This window comes from Chiloscyllium plagiosum, unplaced genomic scaffold, assembly GCF_037043375.1.
Source record: "Chiloscyllium plagiosum isolate Xiang-an unplaced genomic scaffold, Cpla_swu_hap1 HiC_scaffold_31, whole genome shotgun sequence".
NCBI classification, from domain to species: domain Eukaryota; kingdom Metazoa; phylum Chordata; class Chondrichthyes; order Orectolobiformes; family Hemiscylliidae; genus Chiloscyllium; species Chiloscyllium plagiosum.
In genome coordinates, this window is record NW_028270169.1 from 37392456 (window position 1) to 37411649 (window position 19194).

General features: G+C 40.7%; 1 protein-coding gene across 10 annotated transcripts in view; it reads left to right on the plus strand.

Moving 5' to 3' along the window:
• Window positions 1–19194, plus strand: part of tspoap1 (TSPO associated protein 1) — a 299740-nt gene that overhangs the window by 219502 nt on the left and 61044 nt on the right. For all 10 annotated transcript variants that reach the window (XM_087977435.1, XM_043718641.2, XM_087977432.1 and 7 more), the window contains 7 exons: window positions 975–1297; window positions 4410–4519; window positions 5340–5449; window positions 8447–9319; window positions 15139–15290; window positions 16113–16586; window positions 17348–17773. In XM_087977435.1, the coding sequence (XP_087833561.1) occupies window positions 975–1297; window positions 4410–4519; window positions 5340–5449; window positions 8447–9319; window positions 15139–15290; window positions 16113–16586; window positions 17348–17773 (2468 nt within the window). The remainder of the gene's footprint in view (window positions 1–974; window positions 1298–4409; window positions 4520–5339; window positions 5450–8446; window positions 9320–15138; window positions 15291–16112; window positions 16587–17347; window positions 17774–19194) is intronic.

Consider the following 19194-nt stretch of genomic DNA (forward strand, 5'->3'; position numbering starts at 1 on the left):
TGATGATCTTGGAACTCTGTATAATAGCAATTAGATCTAAACCATTTTTTCTCTCTTTGTGCCACTCAATTGTCTGTCTTATTGTGAATGTTTTGCACGTTCAGGTAAAGACTGTTACATTTTGTTTTATGACTATTATTTTCATGGACCTTTTTCACTGATGTATTACCACCATTAAACCACCTTGTACCACAATGCTTGCCTGCATCTAAATTGCTACACTGCTCTGTTGTCTTGAACTAGCTTTATAGATTTTTAAACTTTACTTCATCTGAACCCTCTTGTATTTTAACACACTATCCACAGCCTCAGTTATACAATTTGCCAAAGCACTGATCAAAGTCCAGTTTAGGAGCAGGTTATCATAACAGAATAACCTTTTCTGAATACTGGCACTAGTCTCCAATGAATCAGATCCCTTCTTCCCTCACCACCCTTTGAGCCACACATTTAGTCATCTTCTTGATTCTGCACTCAATATAGCTCATGGCTCAAGAAGCAATCTAGAGACTTGTAACTTTTGATTTTAATTTGGACCCAACTCATCAAGCACTGTCAGCAGCACATCATTCCTAGTTCTGTCTGTCTGATCAGCCAGGAGTGTGACACACTCCTCAACTCCAAATGTGTTGCACTCATGCCACATAAAGCTGATCTCCCTGCACTGAATTCCCATTTCCAATACTTCAAAACACTTTGTACAGTAGAAAACATCAACTTGTATGGAGAGCTTGTAACTTGACCCCAAGTTACAACTGCTAATTAATTAACACTTTTTTTCAGAAAGCAACTGGTTGTTGATTGCCAGATAACTGCCATTGTTAGGCAGTGAGGATAGTGTTTTGAAATGTGAGATTATTACTGCAGTCACCCTCTTTGTTATAATATGTGTTTCCTGCCTTGTACACGTTTGCGTCAACAACTCCCAGCTAAAAGCTGCTTGTGCGCTAGTGAGAAAGTTCTATTTCTTTTAGATGTGGAAAGTGTTCCTCTACCAGTTCCTCAGCCAGTGCAGGAAGAAGAGAATCAGGAAGAGAAGCCAGAAGATAAACAAGATGAGAAACAAGAAGGAACACAAGAAGAAAAACAAGAAGAGAAACAAGAGCAGCAAGAAGAGCAGGTTGTTTGTGAAGTAAAGGGTCAAACAATCAGTGTCGCCCAGCAATCTGAGGAGGCAGAAACAGAAGTTGGTTCCATCACTGGCAAAGTTGGATTGGAATCAACACATGGTTCCAGCAGAGGCACTCCCAAAACAGAGTCAGCACGAAGTACCCCAAAGTCTTGCATGACTCCAGAGGTAAGTCACAGTAAAATAATGTCACAGGTATACTTGTTTTACAGACTGACTAGTACATTAGAAGTTTGCTTTAGTTAACGCGACAAATTTTCTACTCTATCCCCAGGAGAGTGAGCGCCCTGTTTAACATGCACTCCTGTACCACGGCACAAAGTATACTTATTATTTTCCTCCCAAAGATACTTGTCATTTTTCTTAAGGGTTATTTTTGATTTTTGAGGCTACTTTTTGGTATGCTCCTTTTCATTCTCGCCAACATTTTTATTAAGTAATACAGTCATCTGGTAACATTACCTTCTGTACCTGTGTTGACATATGGTGAATTTGGACTCAACACAGATGCAGAATTAGAATTAGAAAAAGTTTTCAATAGTTACCGACCCTTCATTAAATTTAAAGCCTCAGGATGTAGGAAAAGCATTAATCTCTGAGACACAACAGTACTTAAATTGGCACAAGACAACAGGCAAGTGTTCCTTTTGTATAACAGCTATACATTTCTACACTCAAAAAGGCTGTCACCCCAAGTACACCTTCCACAGACTGATGAGGTAACATCTAATACAGTTCATCTCATGGGCACAAAACTGGAAGATTTTAACCAGGCAGATACCATCCTCTCTCTGTTGTATCGCAGATCTCATCTCAGATCTAAATTGTACAATTGACACTGTTCACTATAATAGAAGCAACCACTACAGTTTCCCCCTATTGTAGCTCCTAAATGTATGCAGCCTTAAGTCAGAGATTCTGTATTCATTTGTGAGAAACTCATTACCTCAGTGAATTCATGTTTCCTGATTCCTTGTTAACTGAGTATCTTTTGTTGACAGGTTTAAACTATTCCATCTCTCATCTTTTAAACTTCACCCTTTCCTCTTGCAGTTTCCCTCCCCCCCCCCCCCCCAAACCCGTTTTACCCTCCCCCTTTCACCATTCCCTTGCAGTCTCCCCCATCCCCACTTGCACCCTTCCCATTTCCCCACCTTCTTGTACCCTCCCCCTTCACCATTCCCTTGCAGCCTGCCTCTTACCCCACTTCCTTGCAGCCTCTCCCCATACCATCTCCTTTGCAGCCTCCTCTTTCTCCCACTCCCTTGCAGCCTTCCTCTCTCCCCCCCCCCCCACTTTGCAGCCTCCCTCTTGCCCCTCCCTCTCACATTGTGTTTCTTCACTTCCCCCTTCCTCTTCAGTATACTCCTCCCACTAACCTTCCATGAGCCTTTTTCCTCTTTATATGCTCCCTTTCAGGTCTTGTTTCTCTCAGAGTGCAGCCTGCCTCTCCTGCTCCCCTCATAACATCACTCTTCTCCACTTCAGAATCTCTGATTTTTACCTCCACTCGCCTTGCAGCCTCCTCTCTTCCCTCTCCTTTACCTCTCTTTTTTAACTGCATTCCTCTTGCAGCTTTTATTTGCCCACAGATCCTGTATTTTCTGTCTTTTCCCCCCTCTCCATTACGCTTACAGCCACTTTCTAAGCCTCCCAACCTCCAACTGATTTGGTCTCCAGTGTCTAAATGCTTCTACCCCCGCAGGAGGCAATAGGTAACTCACTCACATTCCATATCCACCCTCTGTCGTACATATCCTCCGAACTGCTCCTCCAACAGATGCTGTCCCTCACTAGTGTTTGCTCCTGGTAGGCTCACAAGTGAACTATGGGCCAGATTTCCATACAGGTTGCCATTCTGGCTATTCTTTATTTATGAAATAAGGGAGCTTTGCACTTCTGAGTGGCTCCTTCAGAAATGCAGAGTTGTTTTTCCATTCTGACAGTTCTTTCGTAGTGTAGAAGTGTCAGAGGAAGGCAAGCTACACTCTCTTTTCACAGCAGTCAGCTGCCACATTCTGAAATGTAAAGGACCTAGCAGCCATTTTGACAGCTGCTGCAAAACAGTACATATAAGTGTGATATTAGGAGTGCGCCCATCTAGCGTGTTGGATCTGCCTGTGGGAGGTGTTCGAAAGGTGATCATTTTTTGAGTGTAGATGTGTATGTCAGTTATAATAGGGTGCTAGGTAAGTATGATGACAACCAGCTGGGTTGTAAGCTGGGCAGAGGGTAGGGTGCCAGATGTAGGGTGTCGGGGTAACAGATGGCAAGCTATGTGATGCAGTAGTTGGGGTCAGCGTTAGGGTTAGAGGGTAAGAATTCAAGCCTGGCAGGGTTGTATGAGGCATGGGTGTTGGTCCGGAGCGGGGTTGGATTCTGGCTCAGGTACATTGGCAGGGTGTTACGGTGCGTGGAATTGAGGGGCAAGGATGGATCTGACAAGGAAGGAGTTGTTGGGTCAAGTCTGATGTGGCGGTAGTGTCAAGTCAGGTCCTACGTTCTCTGTTATACTCCAGCTGCTGCATGGACACGGAGGTTCATGTGCAGCAGGCAACTGTGGCTGGAGAGACCAGAAATGAATGTGTTGGCATGGCGTTGGGGTTTGTGGACCCTCAGAGCAGCTTCACACTCCGGGGAGCATTGTTCTACACTGTAGGGCTTCTGTGATTCAGGTCTGGCAGTTGTTGGCTTAGCTTGGGTAGGATCAGATCTGCCCGGATTCTGCCGAGGGAGTGTCTGGTATGGGGAGGGTGGGGGGAGCAGTGTTGGGGGCTTGTTATGGTTTGTTATCAAGTCAGGCTCAGAGTGGTGTAATCCAGTGTGTCTGAAGTAAGTATGGGGTTAGTTTAATAGTTATTCAGGAATTTGAACATGGATTTTTTTGGCTAGCTATTCCTGAGTAACCATTTACTTCATTTTGTCTGGACCATCCAAAGTTTCTATTTTAATTGGAGGGTTTTAGGTATACCGAGGAAAATTAACTTTTTTAGGTAGTTCCTTTGGTATCTGCTATGATGAGGATTCCACACAAGTCCCATCTAATCTCGAATTACAGCTGTATGGAACATCCAGGCCTAGAAGTGATGGTGGTGTTATTACCTCTGTCATGTGCTATGTAGGTTTATAGTTTGGATTGCAGTAAAATATCTGTGCTCCAGCCAATTTATGTAATTCCCAAAATTGAGAGATTCTGAACAGTTATCATTCCTGCAAGCCTTTGAAACTTTCCTTGAAACTTTCCTTGTTATGATTGCTGGTTGTCATTTCTGCATTACAGATTGATACAGCCAGTGAAGCTGAGGAGTTGGACATTGACAATGTCTCATCCATTCCTGAGCCTGAGAGCAGAGTAACGGCAAAATTGAAAGTGTTCATCGCGCGGTACAGGTAAGCTGATGCTTGGTCTCTTTCATTGAGTCATCAGTCACCATACTGTGTAGGAATAAACATTAAGCTTGCAGATCTGATTGCATTACTTGGTCTGGATGATGTTGTTTGCAGTTTCATCCAGTATCAACTATCCAGCTAAAACAATGAAAGGGAAGATTTGGAAAATCAGAATGTTATTAGTCCCAACCATAATATAGAATAAATCAACAGGAACAGGCACTCGCTAGCCAAAATATGCCTCAAAGGAGGCAAGATAGCAAAAGTACCTTTATTTTGGAATTGCAGTATTTCTAGAGCAGACATGTTTGTTAGTCTCCAATCTATGACACAGGGCTGCTGGACGGAACTTGCATTTAGTCCAAACATTGTAAATGATCCACCATCTTACCAATAGCAGATCATTGTCAGAGAATTGGGGAACTTTGTCTCAGTTCCTTTTCCTTGGAATGAAGGAAATGGACTTGAATACATTTTTAACCAATCTGATGGGGGGTGGGAGTGGGGGTGGGCCTCTGTTTACTTTGGGTCTATATGTTGTGCCTCTGCACACATTCAGTCAGCATCACAAGTTATACATTGAGTATATAAACCTGAATTTAGCAGTCGTTTGTGAAGGGAGTCTTCCTTCTCATTATATTGTCAGTGAAGTGATTATGTTTATGAGGAGTTGATTCATTGGGATGAATTTGCTTCTCAGGCTTTGGTGCAGGATAATTTTTGGCAGGGGCATTATTGGCATGGTTTCTAGGATTATTCAGAATCAGGCCTATTCTGTTCACTTCACCTCAATTCTTCTTGAATTCTCTATGTCTTCCAGTTACAATCCCTTTGATGGGCCCAATGAGAATCCAGAAGCAGAATTACCCCTAACAGCAGGAGAATATATTTATGTATATGGGGACATGGATGAAGATGGATTTTATGAAGGTTTGACTGATATAACTACTAGAAAAAAAAAATTGTTATCTTATGGTGAAATATGATTGTTGTCTCTTCTGCTTACAACCCTGTTACCAAGCTAGACTGCACAGTGTTCCAATAATATGCAAACAGTGAAAAAAATATTTTCTTAACCTCTCTACAAATCACCTATAATGAAATCTTGGTACATACCTGCAGTGCATCTGATATATGATACACCATGCTAATACTGTGTGGTGTTAGAACGAGTGAAAGTTTAAGGTGGTGAATAGGGTGCCAATCATGCAAACTGTTATATCCTGAAAAAACAACTTTGAACATTAACAGTCATTTCCCCTCCATTGATTTGATTGATCATCAATTATATTGATTTTTTTTCTAATTCTGACCAATTAATCACTCCCTTGAACTGAAGAGTGAACCTTGCCTGGTTGTGAATTTTATGGTATGTTCTGACCTTGCCATCTTCCTTTTGAACTTACTCTGTACACTTCCTGCATCTTCCTCAATGTTCTCACCCAGCTCACTCCTTCGAGTGCTGACCCAGTGGGCCTTGCTCGCATTTCATCTCTAACTACCATTCTATACTTCTCCATTGTGAACGATAGATCACTTGTGAACAAAACACTGGCATTCATGAATTTGTTGAGCAGAATTGCATCAATATCATAGTAGAACATAATATAAAATAACAGAAATGCAGCCTAAAAGTGAAGGACCTTTCCTCTGAATAAAGCCTTCCTGTCTAGCTTTAGCTTCCACTACTTGCCTATCAAGTCTGTCGTGGTAGTGGTATGGTATTTATCACCAGATCATACATTGGCCTGACCCTCCACTCCTTTGGCACTTTTTTCTCCACTAAACATCTCCCTTGTTCCTCCTCTTGTAGCCTGGATTTCCTCCAATATTCCAGGAGAGTAATATTTTCCTACTGAGATATCTTCACTGCTTTCCTTCCTCAACTTCTACATTAAGGACTTCTCATCTTCAGCAATTTTAACTTTTATCTCAATTCATTAAACTCCATCTCTCCTTGACTTTGCTGCCATTTTGTACTCCGTAAATTTCTTGCTGTATGTAAAGACCCCACAATTCTCACTAATTTCTGCTACTACCTCATATAGTCTTCATAAAAACACTTGCACATTGTGCAAGTTATTTAACCTTTGATAATTATATATGTATCTTTAGGATAGATTTTATTATTCCTCTCAGATTCTTATTACCTGATGCCATGAATATTTGTCTAACGTAGATGGGAAATATCAGAGTAAATTCAGGAGATACAACAATGTCATCACTGGATAAACCACAGATCAATTGATTGTCCAAAATAATTGCCTTATCATACTCCGTGTCAAGTTTAATTTTTCTCAGAATATTTTCTGAACAATATTGGATCTTATTGAAGGATGCATTAGTAATTATAAAAAGACTTACTCTAGCAATTTCCCTTGGAATTAAAACTCTCATTAGTGATCTTGTGTTGTTTTCACCAACTCTAAAACAACTAGTATTGTAATCATTATTTTGTATCAATCCTTACAACTTAGGGAATCAGTAGAATATTTTCACCAATTTGCTTCATATTTTGTTGAAGTACAATTCCTAAAGAAGTCCATTTTTACTAGAGGACTAAACCTCTTTGTGACTCGCATAATTTGTTCACATTCATCATGGTGCTGTCTTCTTCCTCAGCATTCTCATTGCCACGTTTCATTTCTGGATGCTGCCTTTCCTATTTGGGCAGTTCATTCCATAATGATAATTAGAATTACACCTGAAGCACTAATTAATTGTTCCATGGATAATTCAGGAATTTTTCATCCATTAGTTTTGTTCCAATATTGTCTTTTGCTGTGATTGCCATATCTGCTAAAATGCTTTCATTTTGATTCTGCCTGTCTTTAATCTTTGTCTCTGGATTATACTGAAATCTGGCAATTGTTGATTCATTGACTCTTTTTGTAACCACAGAATATCTCATTTGTTCTGAGAAGTCTGAAGGAAATGACAATTTCCTCATGAACTTTTTAAGGCAGCAGACATCTGATCCAACCGACCTGCTTATCTGAGAATGATATAGATGTTAAAACTCGTATACTAGTAAAACCAATGGTCAATATGCAAAATCTCAGTGCAATAAAGTAATTCAAATTCTAGTATGGACCTCAGGAAACCCAATTAAATTTCCTCAACCTTTTATGCAATCTGTTCAGGTCTATGATATAACCTTTAATGGAATAGATTTTGATTTGTCAAAAATATCAAATTCTGACCATACCTCATTTCATAGGTTGTTTTTCTTGTAAATATCATTCCAAGAACTCTAGCATTTGTTAATATCAAGAAGATGAGCACTGACTTGTCAGAATTTATTCAGATTTTACTCCTTTCTCTTTCATGGCAACATAAAGTGTCCACATATCCCTTCATTTTTCCACTGATCATACTGTCCAGACTTTAAGAACATCATAGAGTGATCATACTCTGACAATTTATATTCACGTTCTAAACTTCCCTTGCGACCTCTGCTGCCTCACTGTGTTCCAACACACCAAGTGGTAAAGGATGAATCAGTTGCCAATTTTTCCATATTTTAATAAGCTTTTTTTACAGGGAAACACCTTACTAATATGAAAACCCAATGACTAAACACTCAGTTTCAATGTATTTCTATTTTTGGATGTACAAATGAATCTGTAGTTAAAGTTTATTATCTTCATATGATTAAATACAATTAATATGCAGTTAGCAATGTGAGCTGTGTAGTGTAGTGGATCTCCAAACTTTGGAGTGAATGATGATTTTATGTCGTCTTAAGTAATTAAGGATTCAGCACATTAGAGTGGTGGAACTTTGTTATGCATGTCTGCAATCCCAGGGAGTTGTTATGGAATGTTATTAAAAAAAAATTCTCAGCCATTTATTTGGCATTTGTTTGCATTTCACCTCTGGGATTTTAACACTTTGCATTAAAATATGTCCTGGTTTCATTTTCAGGAGAGCTGATGGATGGGAGAAGAGGATTAGTCCCTTCAAACTTTATTGAGCGTGTATCTGATGAGGACATGTTAACGTTTCATCCTCCGGAAATCAATGAGCTGTCTCATAGCTCATTTCAGGAGATAAGTTTCCATAGTGGCAGTGAGAAAAGCCTTTCACTGAGGAAGAACAGCATCGAAAAGCTGGAGACCTCCAGCCTCCATGAGGAGCTCAGTCTGCATGGGTCACAATTAAAGCCAGATAGCCATGTGAGCAATGGTCTTGTTCTCAATACCGAAGAGGTGGCAGAATACGATGAGGATGTGGTGCCTTACCCCAGGAAACTGAACTTAATTAAACAGCTTGCCAAAAGCATCATTGTCAGCTGGGAGTCCCCTTTGGTGCCCGGGGGTTGGGGTACAATATTCAGCTATAATATCTATGTGGATCAAGAGCTGAGGATGAATGTCAAGTTTGGTTCACCAACCAAAGCTGTAATTGAGCGACTAGAACTTAATTCTAAAGCTTATCGCATCTATGTGCAGAGTGTGACTGACAAAGGGAACTCCGATATCATATGTAGCAGCATGCTAGTGGGGAAAGATGTCTGCGTTGCTCCTACGCAGTTGAAAGTTCAGACTATTACCGCAACCTCAGCGGACATTTCTTGGTTGCCAAGCAACAGTAATTATACCCATGTAATTTTCCTCAATGAGGAGGAGTACACAGTGGTGAAAGCTGGGAACTACTCCTACTCCCTGATGAACCTGAGGCCGAATATGAAGTACAAGGTGAAAGTGGAGGCCAGACCACACCAAATACCATGGGAACTACCACCGGATCGACGGCAGCTCAAATGCACATGTACTCAGTTCTCAACCTTACCAGGAGGTCAGTAACATAACAAATTATCTCTTCAGTACAAAGAATGTGCAGCCAAATTAGGTGTTGGGTAGTCAAATAGAACATTGTATCGGGGAGGCTGAATACAAATAGAAATTCAGATTAATGGTGAGATTGACGAGCTAGGATTTGCAGTGAGAAGTAGCGGGTTGAATGGGTTTAGTGAGTTAAATTCCAGAGTTGTGATGGCCGAAAGTTTTGCCAACATTGGAAAGGACAAATCCACAGTCAACCAGCATCATAAGGGTGAAGGGTTCTAGCTGGTATGTGGAAGGAAGCTGGAGCACAGACATGAGGACATTTTTAAACAAAGGTTTCAAAATCAATATGCAGAGATAGCGGGGAGATAATAAGTTCAGAGAGATGATCAAAGAGTGGAATTATATGGGACACAACGCAGGTAGTTGGATTCTGGATCAGTTGTAACTTGTGTGGGAAACTTGGGAAGCTGTGAGAACATTGTTGGAAAACTGAAAGGTAGTACATGTTGAGGTAATTAGCCTTTGATGTTGCGACTAGATGGATTTGACAGTTTGTATTATATTCACTGTTGCCAGACTCTGTGTGTATTTTGGTTTGTTGGTCAACTGCATAGACAAACTGGAATTTATTCAACATCCTGTCTAAGGCAGGAAAGGGGAGGGGCTGATTGGAATCCAAAATATTGCTGTTAAGTCAGTGGATTGGCATGTTCCCATCTCTGGATGATCTTGCCTGGCGCAACCAAGGTGTGGAAGCAGCTAACTGCCAGGTCTGCTATTTGGGACCAGTTTGAGGAAATGTGGATCTTATGAGTGGCAAACCTATCCCTCTTTGCAGATAAGATCCAGCAGTTCCCTGGAGGCATCCACTAAGTGGGAATGTTATGTATACCAGTCCCCCGGTCTTAGAGTCACTTTGGATAGTGAGCTACAGGAGTAGCCATATGCCATCCTATGAGAGGAGCTCCTCCTCCACAATGATAGCTATGCAACTATGGCCGGAAATAAATTTAATAATTTAGTAATTCTTCTGAGAGTGCATCCATCTTGGAGCACCCTCATGTCGTCTTGTCTGCCACAGCAAAGGCCACCTTGCTGACAATTGCAAACCCTCTTACCCAACCTTATTGTCTCTCACCCAACCTTGCTGTCTCTCTCACTTTCTGCTCAATCCCCAGATTTTTCAAAATATATCAATCCAGGCCTTGAGTATACTTGACATTAGAGCATCCATGCACCACTGGGGTAAAGAATTCTGAAGATGATCAACCCTTTGATTGAAGATATTTCTCCTCATCTCAGTCCTAACTAGCCAACCCCTTATCCTGAGAATATGCCACCCAGTTCTCGACCCTTGACCTGGGGAAGTAGCCACTCAGCATCCATCCTGTCAACCCTCTCACACTCTCATGTTGCAGTGAGATCACGATTCATTCTTCAAATGCCTATAGAAAATAGACTAATGCAGCACAATCTGTCATTAGAGAACCGTCCTCTGAAATCAAATCAGTCAACCTTTATTGCATCCCTCTAAGTCTGATATATCCATACTTAGGTGCAGATGTCAAAACCGCATAGTATTTTGTTTGTGGTGTCAATACTTCTGGCAGTATTAATACTGAATGTCAATTTTTAACTTCCTTCGAGAAGATGCTGATGAGCTGCTGCCTTGTACAGTTCTATTGGGTAGGAAGTCTCAGGACTTTCCCCAGTGACTACAATGGAACAACAGTTGCATTTCTAAGTCAACTTGCTGAGTGATGGATAGGGTGCTAGTCAAGCAGATAGTTTTGACCTGAATGGTGTTGAGTTTCTTGAGGTTGATTGGAAATGCTCTCACACATCAAATGCAGAATATTTCATTACACATTTTATTTGGTTAATTTATTTGGTTCATTCATTTTATTCTACCATATTCATTATTTGTCCTTTGTAGATGGTGCAAACTTTCAGGAATTAGAGAGTTCAATTACTTTTTGCAGAGTATTCAGTCTTGACCTGCTCTTGTAACCACAGCACCTACCTGGCTGTTCCAGTAAAACTTCTGGTCTATGGGACCCTCCAGGGTACTGGCAATTCAGCAAATGCAATCCCTTTGAATGTCAAGAGGAATTGGGAATATTCTCACTTGGTGGAAATGATCATTGCCTGCCACTTATATTGTACAAACGTTACGTGTAACTTAAAAACCCAAGTCTGAGGTCATGCATGTAGATATGGCCTGAATTGAAAACTGTACTGCAATCGGTGAACATCCTGAATTCTTACACCTGTGATAGTGGAAATGTTGTTGAAGAAGTAGCTGAAAGGGTCTAGGACATTATTCTGAAGAACTTCTGCCCTGATGTTTTGAGGCTAAGATGATTGCTCTAAACAATGACGGTTTTTTCCTTTGTGCTGGGACCGATTTTAGCTAGTGCAGAGCTTCCTTCCTGATTCCCATAGTTTCAGTTTTGCCAGACTCCACTTGTTTGATGCTTAACTTGTTCAAATGCTGCCTAGATATTATAGTCAGTCTTACCTCATCTCTGGAAACCAGCTCTTCTCTTCATGCTTGCGTCAAGGGTTAAGATCTGGAGCTGGATAAACCTGGAAAAACCCAATCGATGTATCAGTGAGCCAGTTATTGCTGACTTACTGATGATGATGGCCCTGCCAGTGGTGCCTTGCATTACTCGGATGATTGAAAGTCGATTGATGTATGATAATTGGCTGAATTTGCCTTGATTTAACAATACATCAGAAGAAGCCCTTTGGCCCACCAAGCTGCGCTGATTCCTAATCTTTATATGACCCGCTATTTATTGCCCAGGCACAGTTTCTATCATTCTGTTGGCGTCCCATTCTTGTGTCTATCAAGGTACACCTTAAACATTGTTAATGTGCCTGCTTCCATCACCTCCACTGGTAGTGCATTCCAGGTACCCACAGGGCAAAACGTTTTCCCCAAACTTCTCATACATTTGTAGATACCTATCTGGCTGCCCCTCAGCCTCTGCCTTTTCAGTGAAAATAACCCAAGTTTATCCAATCTCTCCTCATAATTAAAACCCTCCAGACCAGGCAACATCCTGGTAAACCTTTTCTGCACCCTCTCCAAAGCATCCAGATGTTTCGTAGTGTGCCAACCAGAACTGCTTGCAATATTCTAAATGTAGCCAAACTAAAGTGTTATACACCTGTAACATAATTTGCCAACTTTTACATTCAGTGCCCTGGCTGATGAAGGCTAGCATGCTGTATGCCTTCTTGACCACCTTATCCTTTATGATGTCACTTTCAGGGATCTGTGGACCTGTACGCCCAGATCCAAGTGTATGTCAATGCTCCTATTGCAGTTATTGTATAATTAACAGCTGAATGTGATCTTCCAAAGTGCATCTCCTCGCATTTGTCTGGATTAAACTCAGCTGCCATTTCTCTGTCCAAATCTGCAATCTTTCTACATCCCGCTGCAAACTTTGATAATCCTCCTCACTATCTACAACTCCGCCAGTTTGGTGTCATCTGCAAACTGACTAATCAGATCACCCACATTTTCCTCCAGATCATTTATATGTAATACAAGCAACAAAGGCTCCAGCACAGATCCCTGCAGAACACCACTAGTTACAGATCTCCATTCGGGAAAGCACCCTTCCACTGCTACTCTGTGTCTTCTATGACCACGCCAGTTCTGAATCCATCGAGTCAGCACGGATTCCATGAGACTCCACCTTTTGTCCTAGCCTGCCATGAGCTACCTAATCAAATGCCTTACCAAAGTCTTTGCAGATAAAATCCACTGGCCTTCCCTCATTAGTCATTCTTGTCACCTCCTCAAAAACCTCAATGATGGTGAAACATGACCTTCCCTACACAAACCCATGCTGCTTATCACTAACAAGCCCATTTGCTTCCAAGTGTGAATAAATCCTCTCTCTCAGTATCTTTTCCAACAGCTTCTCCATCACTGACATCAGGCTAATTGTCCTGTAATTACCTGGATTATCTCTGTTTCCCTCCTTAACTAAAGGAACAACATTGGCCATTCTCCAGTCCTTTGGAATCTCGTCTAAGGCCAAAGAGGATGGAAAGATATCTGTTAAAGCACTAGCTATTTCCTTCCTTGCCTCCCATATATCGTGGGATAGTTCCCATCTGGCCCTGGGGGCTTACCTACCTTAATGGATTTCAAGACTCCCAACACTTCCTCTTTCATCATGATGACCTGCCCGAGAGTATTCACACACCTTTCCTTAACCTCAACATCCCTCGGGTCCATCTTATTGTTGAATACAGGTGTAAAGTACTCATCAAGGATCTCACCCACTTCCTCTGGCTCCACCCATTATCTCTCTCTATTATCCTTGAGTGGCCCTGCTCTTTCCCTAGCTACCTTCTAGCTGCTAAAATATGTATAAAATGCCTTGGGATTCTCCTTAACCCTGCCGGCCAAGGACATTTCATGGCCACTTTTAGCCCTCCTAAATCCCCATTTGAGCTCCTTTCTACTTTCTCTATATTCTGCAAGGACTTTGTCTGTTTTTAGTTGCCTGGACCTTCATTATGCTATTTTTTAACTAAGCTGATAATTTGCCTTCTCATCCAAGATTCTAAAATCCTAACATTTCTGCCATTCATTTTCATAGGGTCAGGTTTGTCCTACACTTGAATCATCAAGGACGTTTTGTCGACAGGCAAAACCTGGGTCATTTACACTTTAACAAATAGATGAATATGATAGCCGCACTAGAAAATTTTAGATAGCAGTGTGGCAATTCTGAAACTCAAATCTTCAACACAATACTGGGACTCATTATCCTTTCCTTATAGAATGTATGTAACTATTTCTTGCTAGCAGAAAGAGTAAGTCAAGTTGGCTCAATCCTGACAGCTGCTGTCATGACAATATCAGGAGACAACTGGAATGAATCATTTACCAAATGACTCTCTGGTTGAAGGTGGTTGCAAAGGCTTCAGTTTTTGTCTGTATACTCACTATTTTAAAGGGTGTGCAGGAGCAGAGGGACCTGTATGCGTATATACGTAATTCATTGAAGGTGGCAGAATGAGTGGAGATAGAGTTAATAGAGCAGACAGTACCACGGGCTTTATTAATACGGGCCAAGTTTACAAGATCTAGGATGTTTACAAGACTTGGATCAGTTGGAGTATTGTGTACTGATCTGAGTGCCACACTTCAGGATGGGTTGGAGAGGGTGCAGAGGAAGCTTGTGAGAATGATTTTGTGGATGGGAAACTTCAGTTAGGAAGATGGATTGGACAAGTCAGAACTGTTCTTTGGACATTTGATAGACGTTTTCAAAATCATGTAGAGTCCAAGTAGGGTAGAGAGAATGAAATTGTAAACACTTATAAAGTAAAATCACCATACTCTTGTAGGGCTGACCTTGTATTAGAGAGAAACCCAGTGGTGGTGTAAACTGATGGTTAGTAACGTCAGATGAGAGACCTGCATATCGACTGCAGCTAATATCGGAATTGGACCCACGCTGTTGATGTTGATCTGCATCACAAACCGGCTGTCCAGCCAACTGAAATCCTAGCTTACTTCCCCAGCCAGTTTTTTGTCATCAGCAAAGCTCGGTACATAATACTTGGTCCTTTCATTTCATTCAGTACATAGATTTTTGACAGCTATGTTCCAGCACCTCACTAAAACTAGGGTTCTAGTGTAGCTGTGCTGAGGGATCTAGCTATCGGTCTGTTTTTGCAAACTGTTGGACATTGCAATGTGCCTGTGTCTCGAGGCATTACGGGGTTGAGTTGTGAATGTAATGACCAGTGCACGTCCTTGTTTGACTGACATTTTGGTTGACGCAGGTCCTCCAGATGCCCCACTGGATATTCAGATAGAAGCAAGCCCCAGTCCTGGGATTGTGTTGATCAGCTGGCTGCCAGTGACTATAGATGCTGCAGGGACTTCAAATGGCGTGCGAGTCACTGGATATGCTGTCTATGTTGACGGGCAGAAGGTAAAGCTCCATTTGCATTTCCTGTAAGTAATTCTTACTTTGTCTCTGTGTATGGGTCCCTTTGTTAACCCTACTTACTTTCTTCTGCTGCCTGATATGCTCGTGAGTTTCACAAATTTAATGCCTATCAAAAAAGAGAGGTATCATTTTTGAGCAGAATGGATAAGGTTGACTCTACTTTAGGGATACATCACCTTTAATGCACTGAGTGGCTTCGTTCTCTGTGGCTGAGAACCAGGAGAATCGTGACTTCGATGATACAGTTTAAGTAAGTTTGTGAACTCTGTTCAGAATAGTATCTTGCCAGATATATTGTAGAGTCCAATTTTCTTCATTACTGTTTGAGCAACTGGTACAATCAAAAGTTGTTCAGCCACTGCCAATCCATGAACATCTACAGATAAAACCCCAGGCACCATCTATTTGGGGAAATAAAGGCAATGATTATGCCACCTCCTGCCTCTGCTATATATTCATAATTGTCTCCATGGCCATCCCAGCTGCTTATCCATGGTCAGTCCCAGTTGTATCACTGCATTTTAAAGCATTCCTTCTCAATTTTGAACATTACTCCTCAGAATGGTGTGTTGTTGGTACTCTGTCCTTAATGCAGTTGGTTAGGTGCCGTCTTGATTAACAGAATGTTACGGTGTTTCATTCAAAAGTCAGCATGCATTCTTTCAACTGAGGTTGCTGCATCATTCTGAATGAAAATTTGATGCATATGTCAATGGCTTCAGTTAAATGATCAATTGGTAAGATTTGTTAGAAGTTAAAACTGAGATTTTCAGGACAATATAACTTCCTCTGATTTCTTCTCAGATTATTGAGGTGGCATCACCAACAGCTGGTAGTGTGCTAGTAAGATCCAGCCAGATTCAGCTTCTTCAAATTTCTAAGGAGCTCACAGTTCGCACCATGTCTCCTTACGGTGAATCAGCAGACTCTAGCCCTGTCAGAATTCCTCGAACACTGTTTACATTCCCTCTGCACTCTGTGCCATTACAGTCTGCCCCTGAAATATGTGAGCATCCTGAAGACAGTAATTCAGTCAGGAAACAATTGTCCATTGCAGATTTTAAGGATGAATTTGACGATCTGACTGAGATGGTCTCTGACAAAGGTCTCAACTGTCAGAGTGCCACAAGCTATAACGGAAAAGAGCAGGGTGGCTATCCAACTGCTTTTAAAACTCCGGGTCAGGTGGTTGATGCGATGCCAAATTCAATAAGTGTTACTTTCGAAGAACCAGCACCTGTTCAAAGAGAAAATACCAAAATGGAAGAAAATGTGCAGGTAGGTGGAACATGATTTTCACTGTTTTCAGTGTACCACATCACAAGGCAGCAATGGTCACAAACTTTTCTGATAGCTTATACATTAATTGGAGTTTTTAAACAGTGCGAGGAGAATGCTCAAAATTACTGCCAAATGTTCCATCTTGGGAACAGAAGTACAACCTAAGAAGTTACCTCTTCTTGTTTTGGGCTTGGCTTCAGCTGCCTAATTTGGGGTGGATTCTGGTTTCAGCCAACTGATTTGGTATTCAGGTGTGTTTTGGAGTAGTTGGTTTTCGAGAGACATTATTTTCCATTACCTGGTTCAGGCAGATACCACCAATTTGACAAAAAAGTTGCATCTCTTTATTTTGGTTTTTAAGATCAGTTCAGATCCCCTATTTCAGAGAATGGTTAGTTCCGGTATTAACTTTAAAAAACAACTGACATGGCTTGATTGGGAAGACTGGTTTCCTAAACTACAATATTTCTAAAGTACTTAATTGGTTGTAAAGTACTTTTGGATATTCTAAGATCATGTAAGATGCAAATCTGTTTTTCAGTAACTGGCTTTGTGGGACATGTTCTTATTGATCAATATTCAAGACTTTTGGTTTTCGTTGGTGTCTAGTCTCCATGGCTAATCTCAAAGACAATACGATCAAATTGCTCACATCCACTCGTGAAATTCTAGTATTTCATGTGACTATTTGTAACATCTAATAAGTTCAAGAAACTGAATTCAGCAAAAGTCAATATAATCAACTGATCTTTTCACAGGATGGTGCTGCAGATTTACGACACTCTTGTGGAGTGGACAAGTTTGAGGAACAACCAAAAGAAGATGTAGAAGATTTGGAAAATAGTCACATGAAGAGGCCAGTTGGTTCACTTGAGGATTTTCTTGTGAACTTAGAGAAGGAGGAAGATCCTGATGTCAGTAACACATATACTAAAGAAGATTCTGATGAAAACATTCTGGAAAGTGATCCAAATGAGCAGATGTTACAGACCACCAAAGCTATAGAAGCATTAGCTAGAACCATTCCACAAGAGTCAGATGACAGTGTTTCTCCAAGTAATACCAGGATGACATCGATTGAGGAATTTCTGATTAATTCAGAGTTTAATCAAGAAAAAGCGCACATTCCAGAGTTGGGGCAGGTCATTGAACAGAGTCAGTTCCAGTCTGGAGACATTCCTCAGGTTTGTAAACAAAAATGAAAGCAGTTTCTACCTTGGTGTTTTCTTCAGACACACCATTGAGAAGATGTTCATTAGATGAGAGTCCCAGTTAGTTAAAGTTAAACATTAACTGTGTTAGGTAAAGGTGAGAGAGGGGCGAAATCTTGGAGCTGCATATATTTTGAGCATTTCCTTTCATTTATGAGACCTTTTGCAAATCCAGGACAGACTGATGGGATGAAGGTTTCAAAATATGCATAATGTTCTAAGAAGCAGAAGCACCCTAGTTTCTAGTTGACATGATCATCAAATTGTTGAAAGTCAGGTGAATTTGGCCTTGCTATTTCATCTTTTATGTTGAAAAACTGGACATATTTTATGGGATGCAATAATTTATTTGCAACTTGTACACCACCATAGTTGGATATTGGATTGATTTTCCTTTTTAGACTGCAGTCTACTGCAACAAAAACAGAGGAATGCATTCCCTCACAGAGGTTATTTAACCACTAATATCTGAATTAAACAAGAAATACAAATAGGCCTTTCTGAAGGCCATGCCACACCTTTCCTCAGATCCTATCGCAGCTCAAGATTTGCTTTTGTTATCAGATGCCTTTGCTTGATAGATATTTTACGCTAAATCTCCTGCTATTCACCTTTCAATTTAAAATGATTTAACCATTATTAATAGTCTTCTGATTGAATATTGTTCAGATCTCTAACAGAGCCAAAATCCTGTTTCTGTATTTATGTTGGTCTTCTTGTTACTGATGTTTAAAACCGATTTTTCCCTTCAAGGATCAAAGACAAAATGAACTTAGGCACACTGAATTGAATTCACATCAGCACAAATTGATAGAACAGATTACTTCAATGGGTGTTAATAATTTTTGAAATACTGTCGAGCCACTGACAAGCTAGATAGAGAATGGGTTGGATGATTGTACAGTGTATTGACGCATCATTGATTTACTTTGAGTGAATAGTGAATGTCATTCCCTAAATTATGAATTCCAAATCTCAATTCTATTAACTGTCAAGCTGTTAGAGATGCCCCTGAAGTAAAAATGGGGTCATGTGAGTGCAAAGGTAAGAGTTACAGAAGAAGAGATTTTCAGTTCTAGCAAGAAGGAAATGAGTAGGTGAATGAAAGTTAATTAATTAGACTGTAATTATAAACTAACAATTTTGCATAGCTTTGTTTCATATGAAGAAAAAGCCTTACAACAAAGGATAATCGGGCCATTGGGTCAAAGAGTGGCAGATGGAGTTTAATTTAGATAAATGCAAGGTGTGGCATTTTGCTAGGACAAACAAGGGCAGGACTTATACGGTTAATGGTAGGGTCCTAGGGAGTGTTATAGAACAGAGAAACCTAGGAGTTCAAATACATAATTCCTTGAAAGCTGTATCGCAGGTAGGCAAAGCGGAAAGAAAGT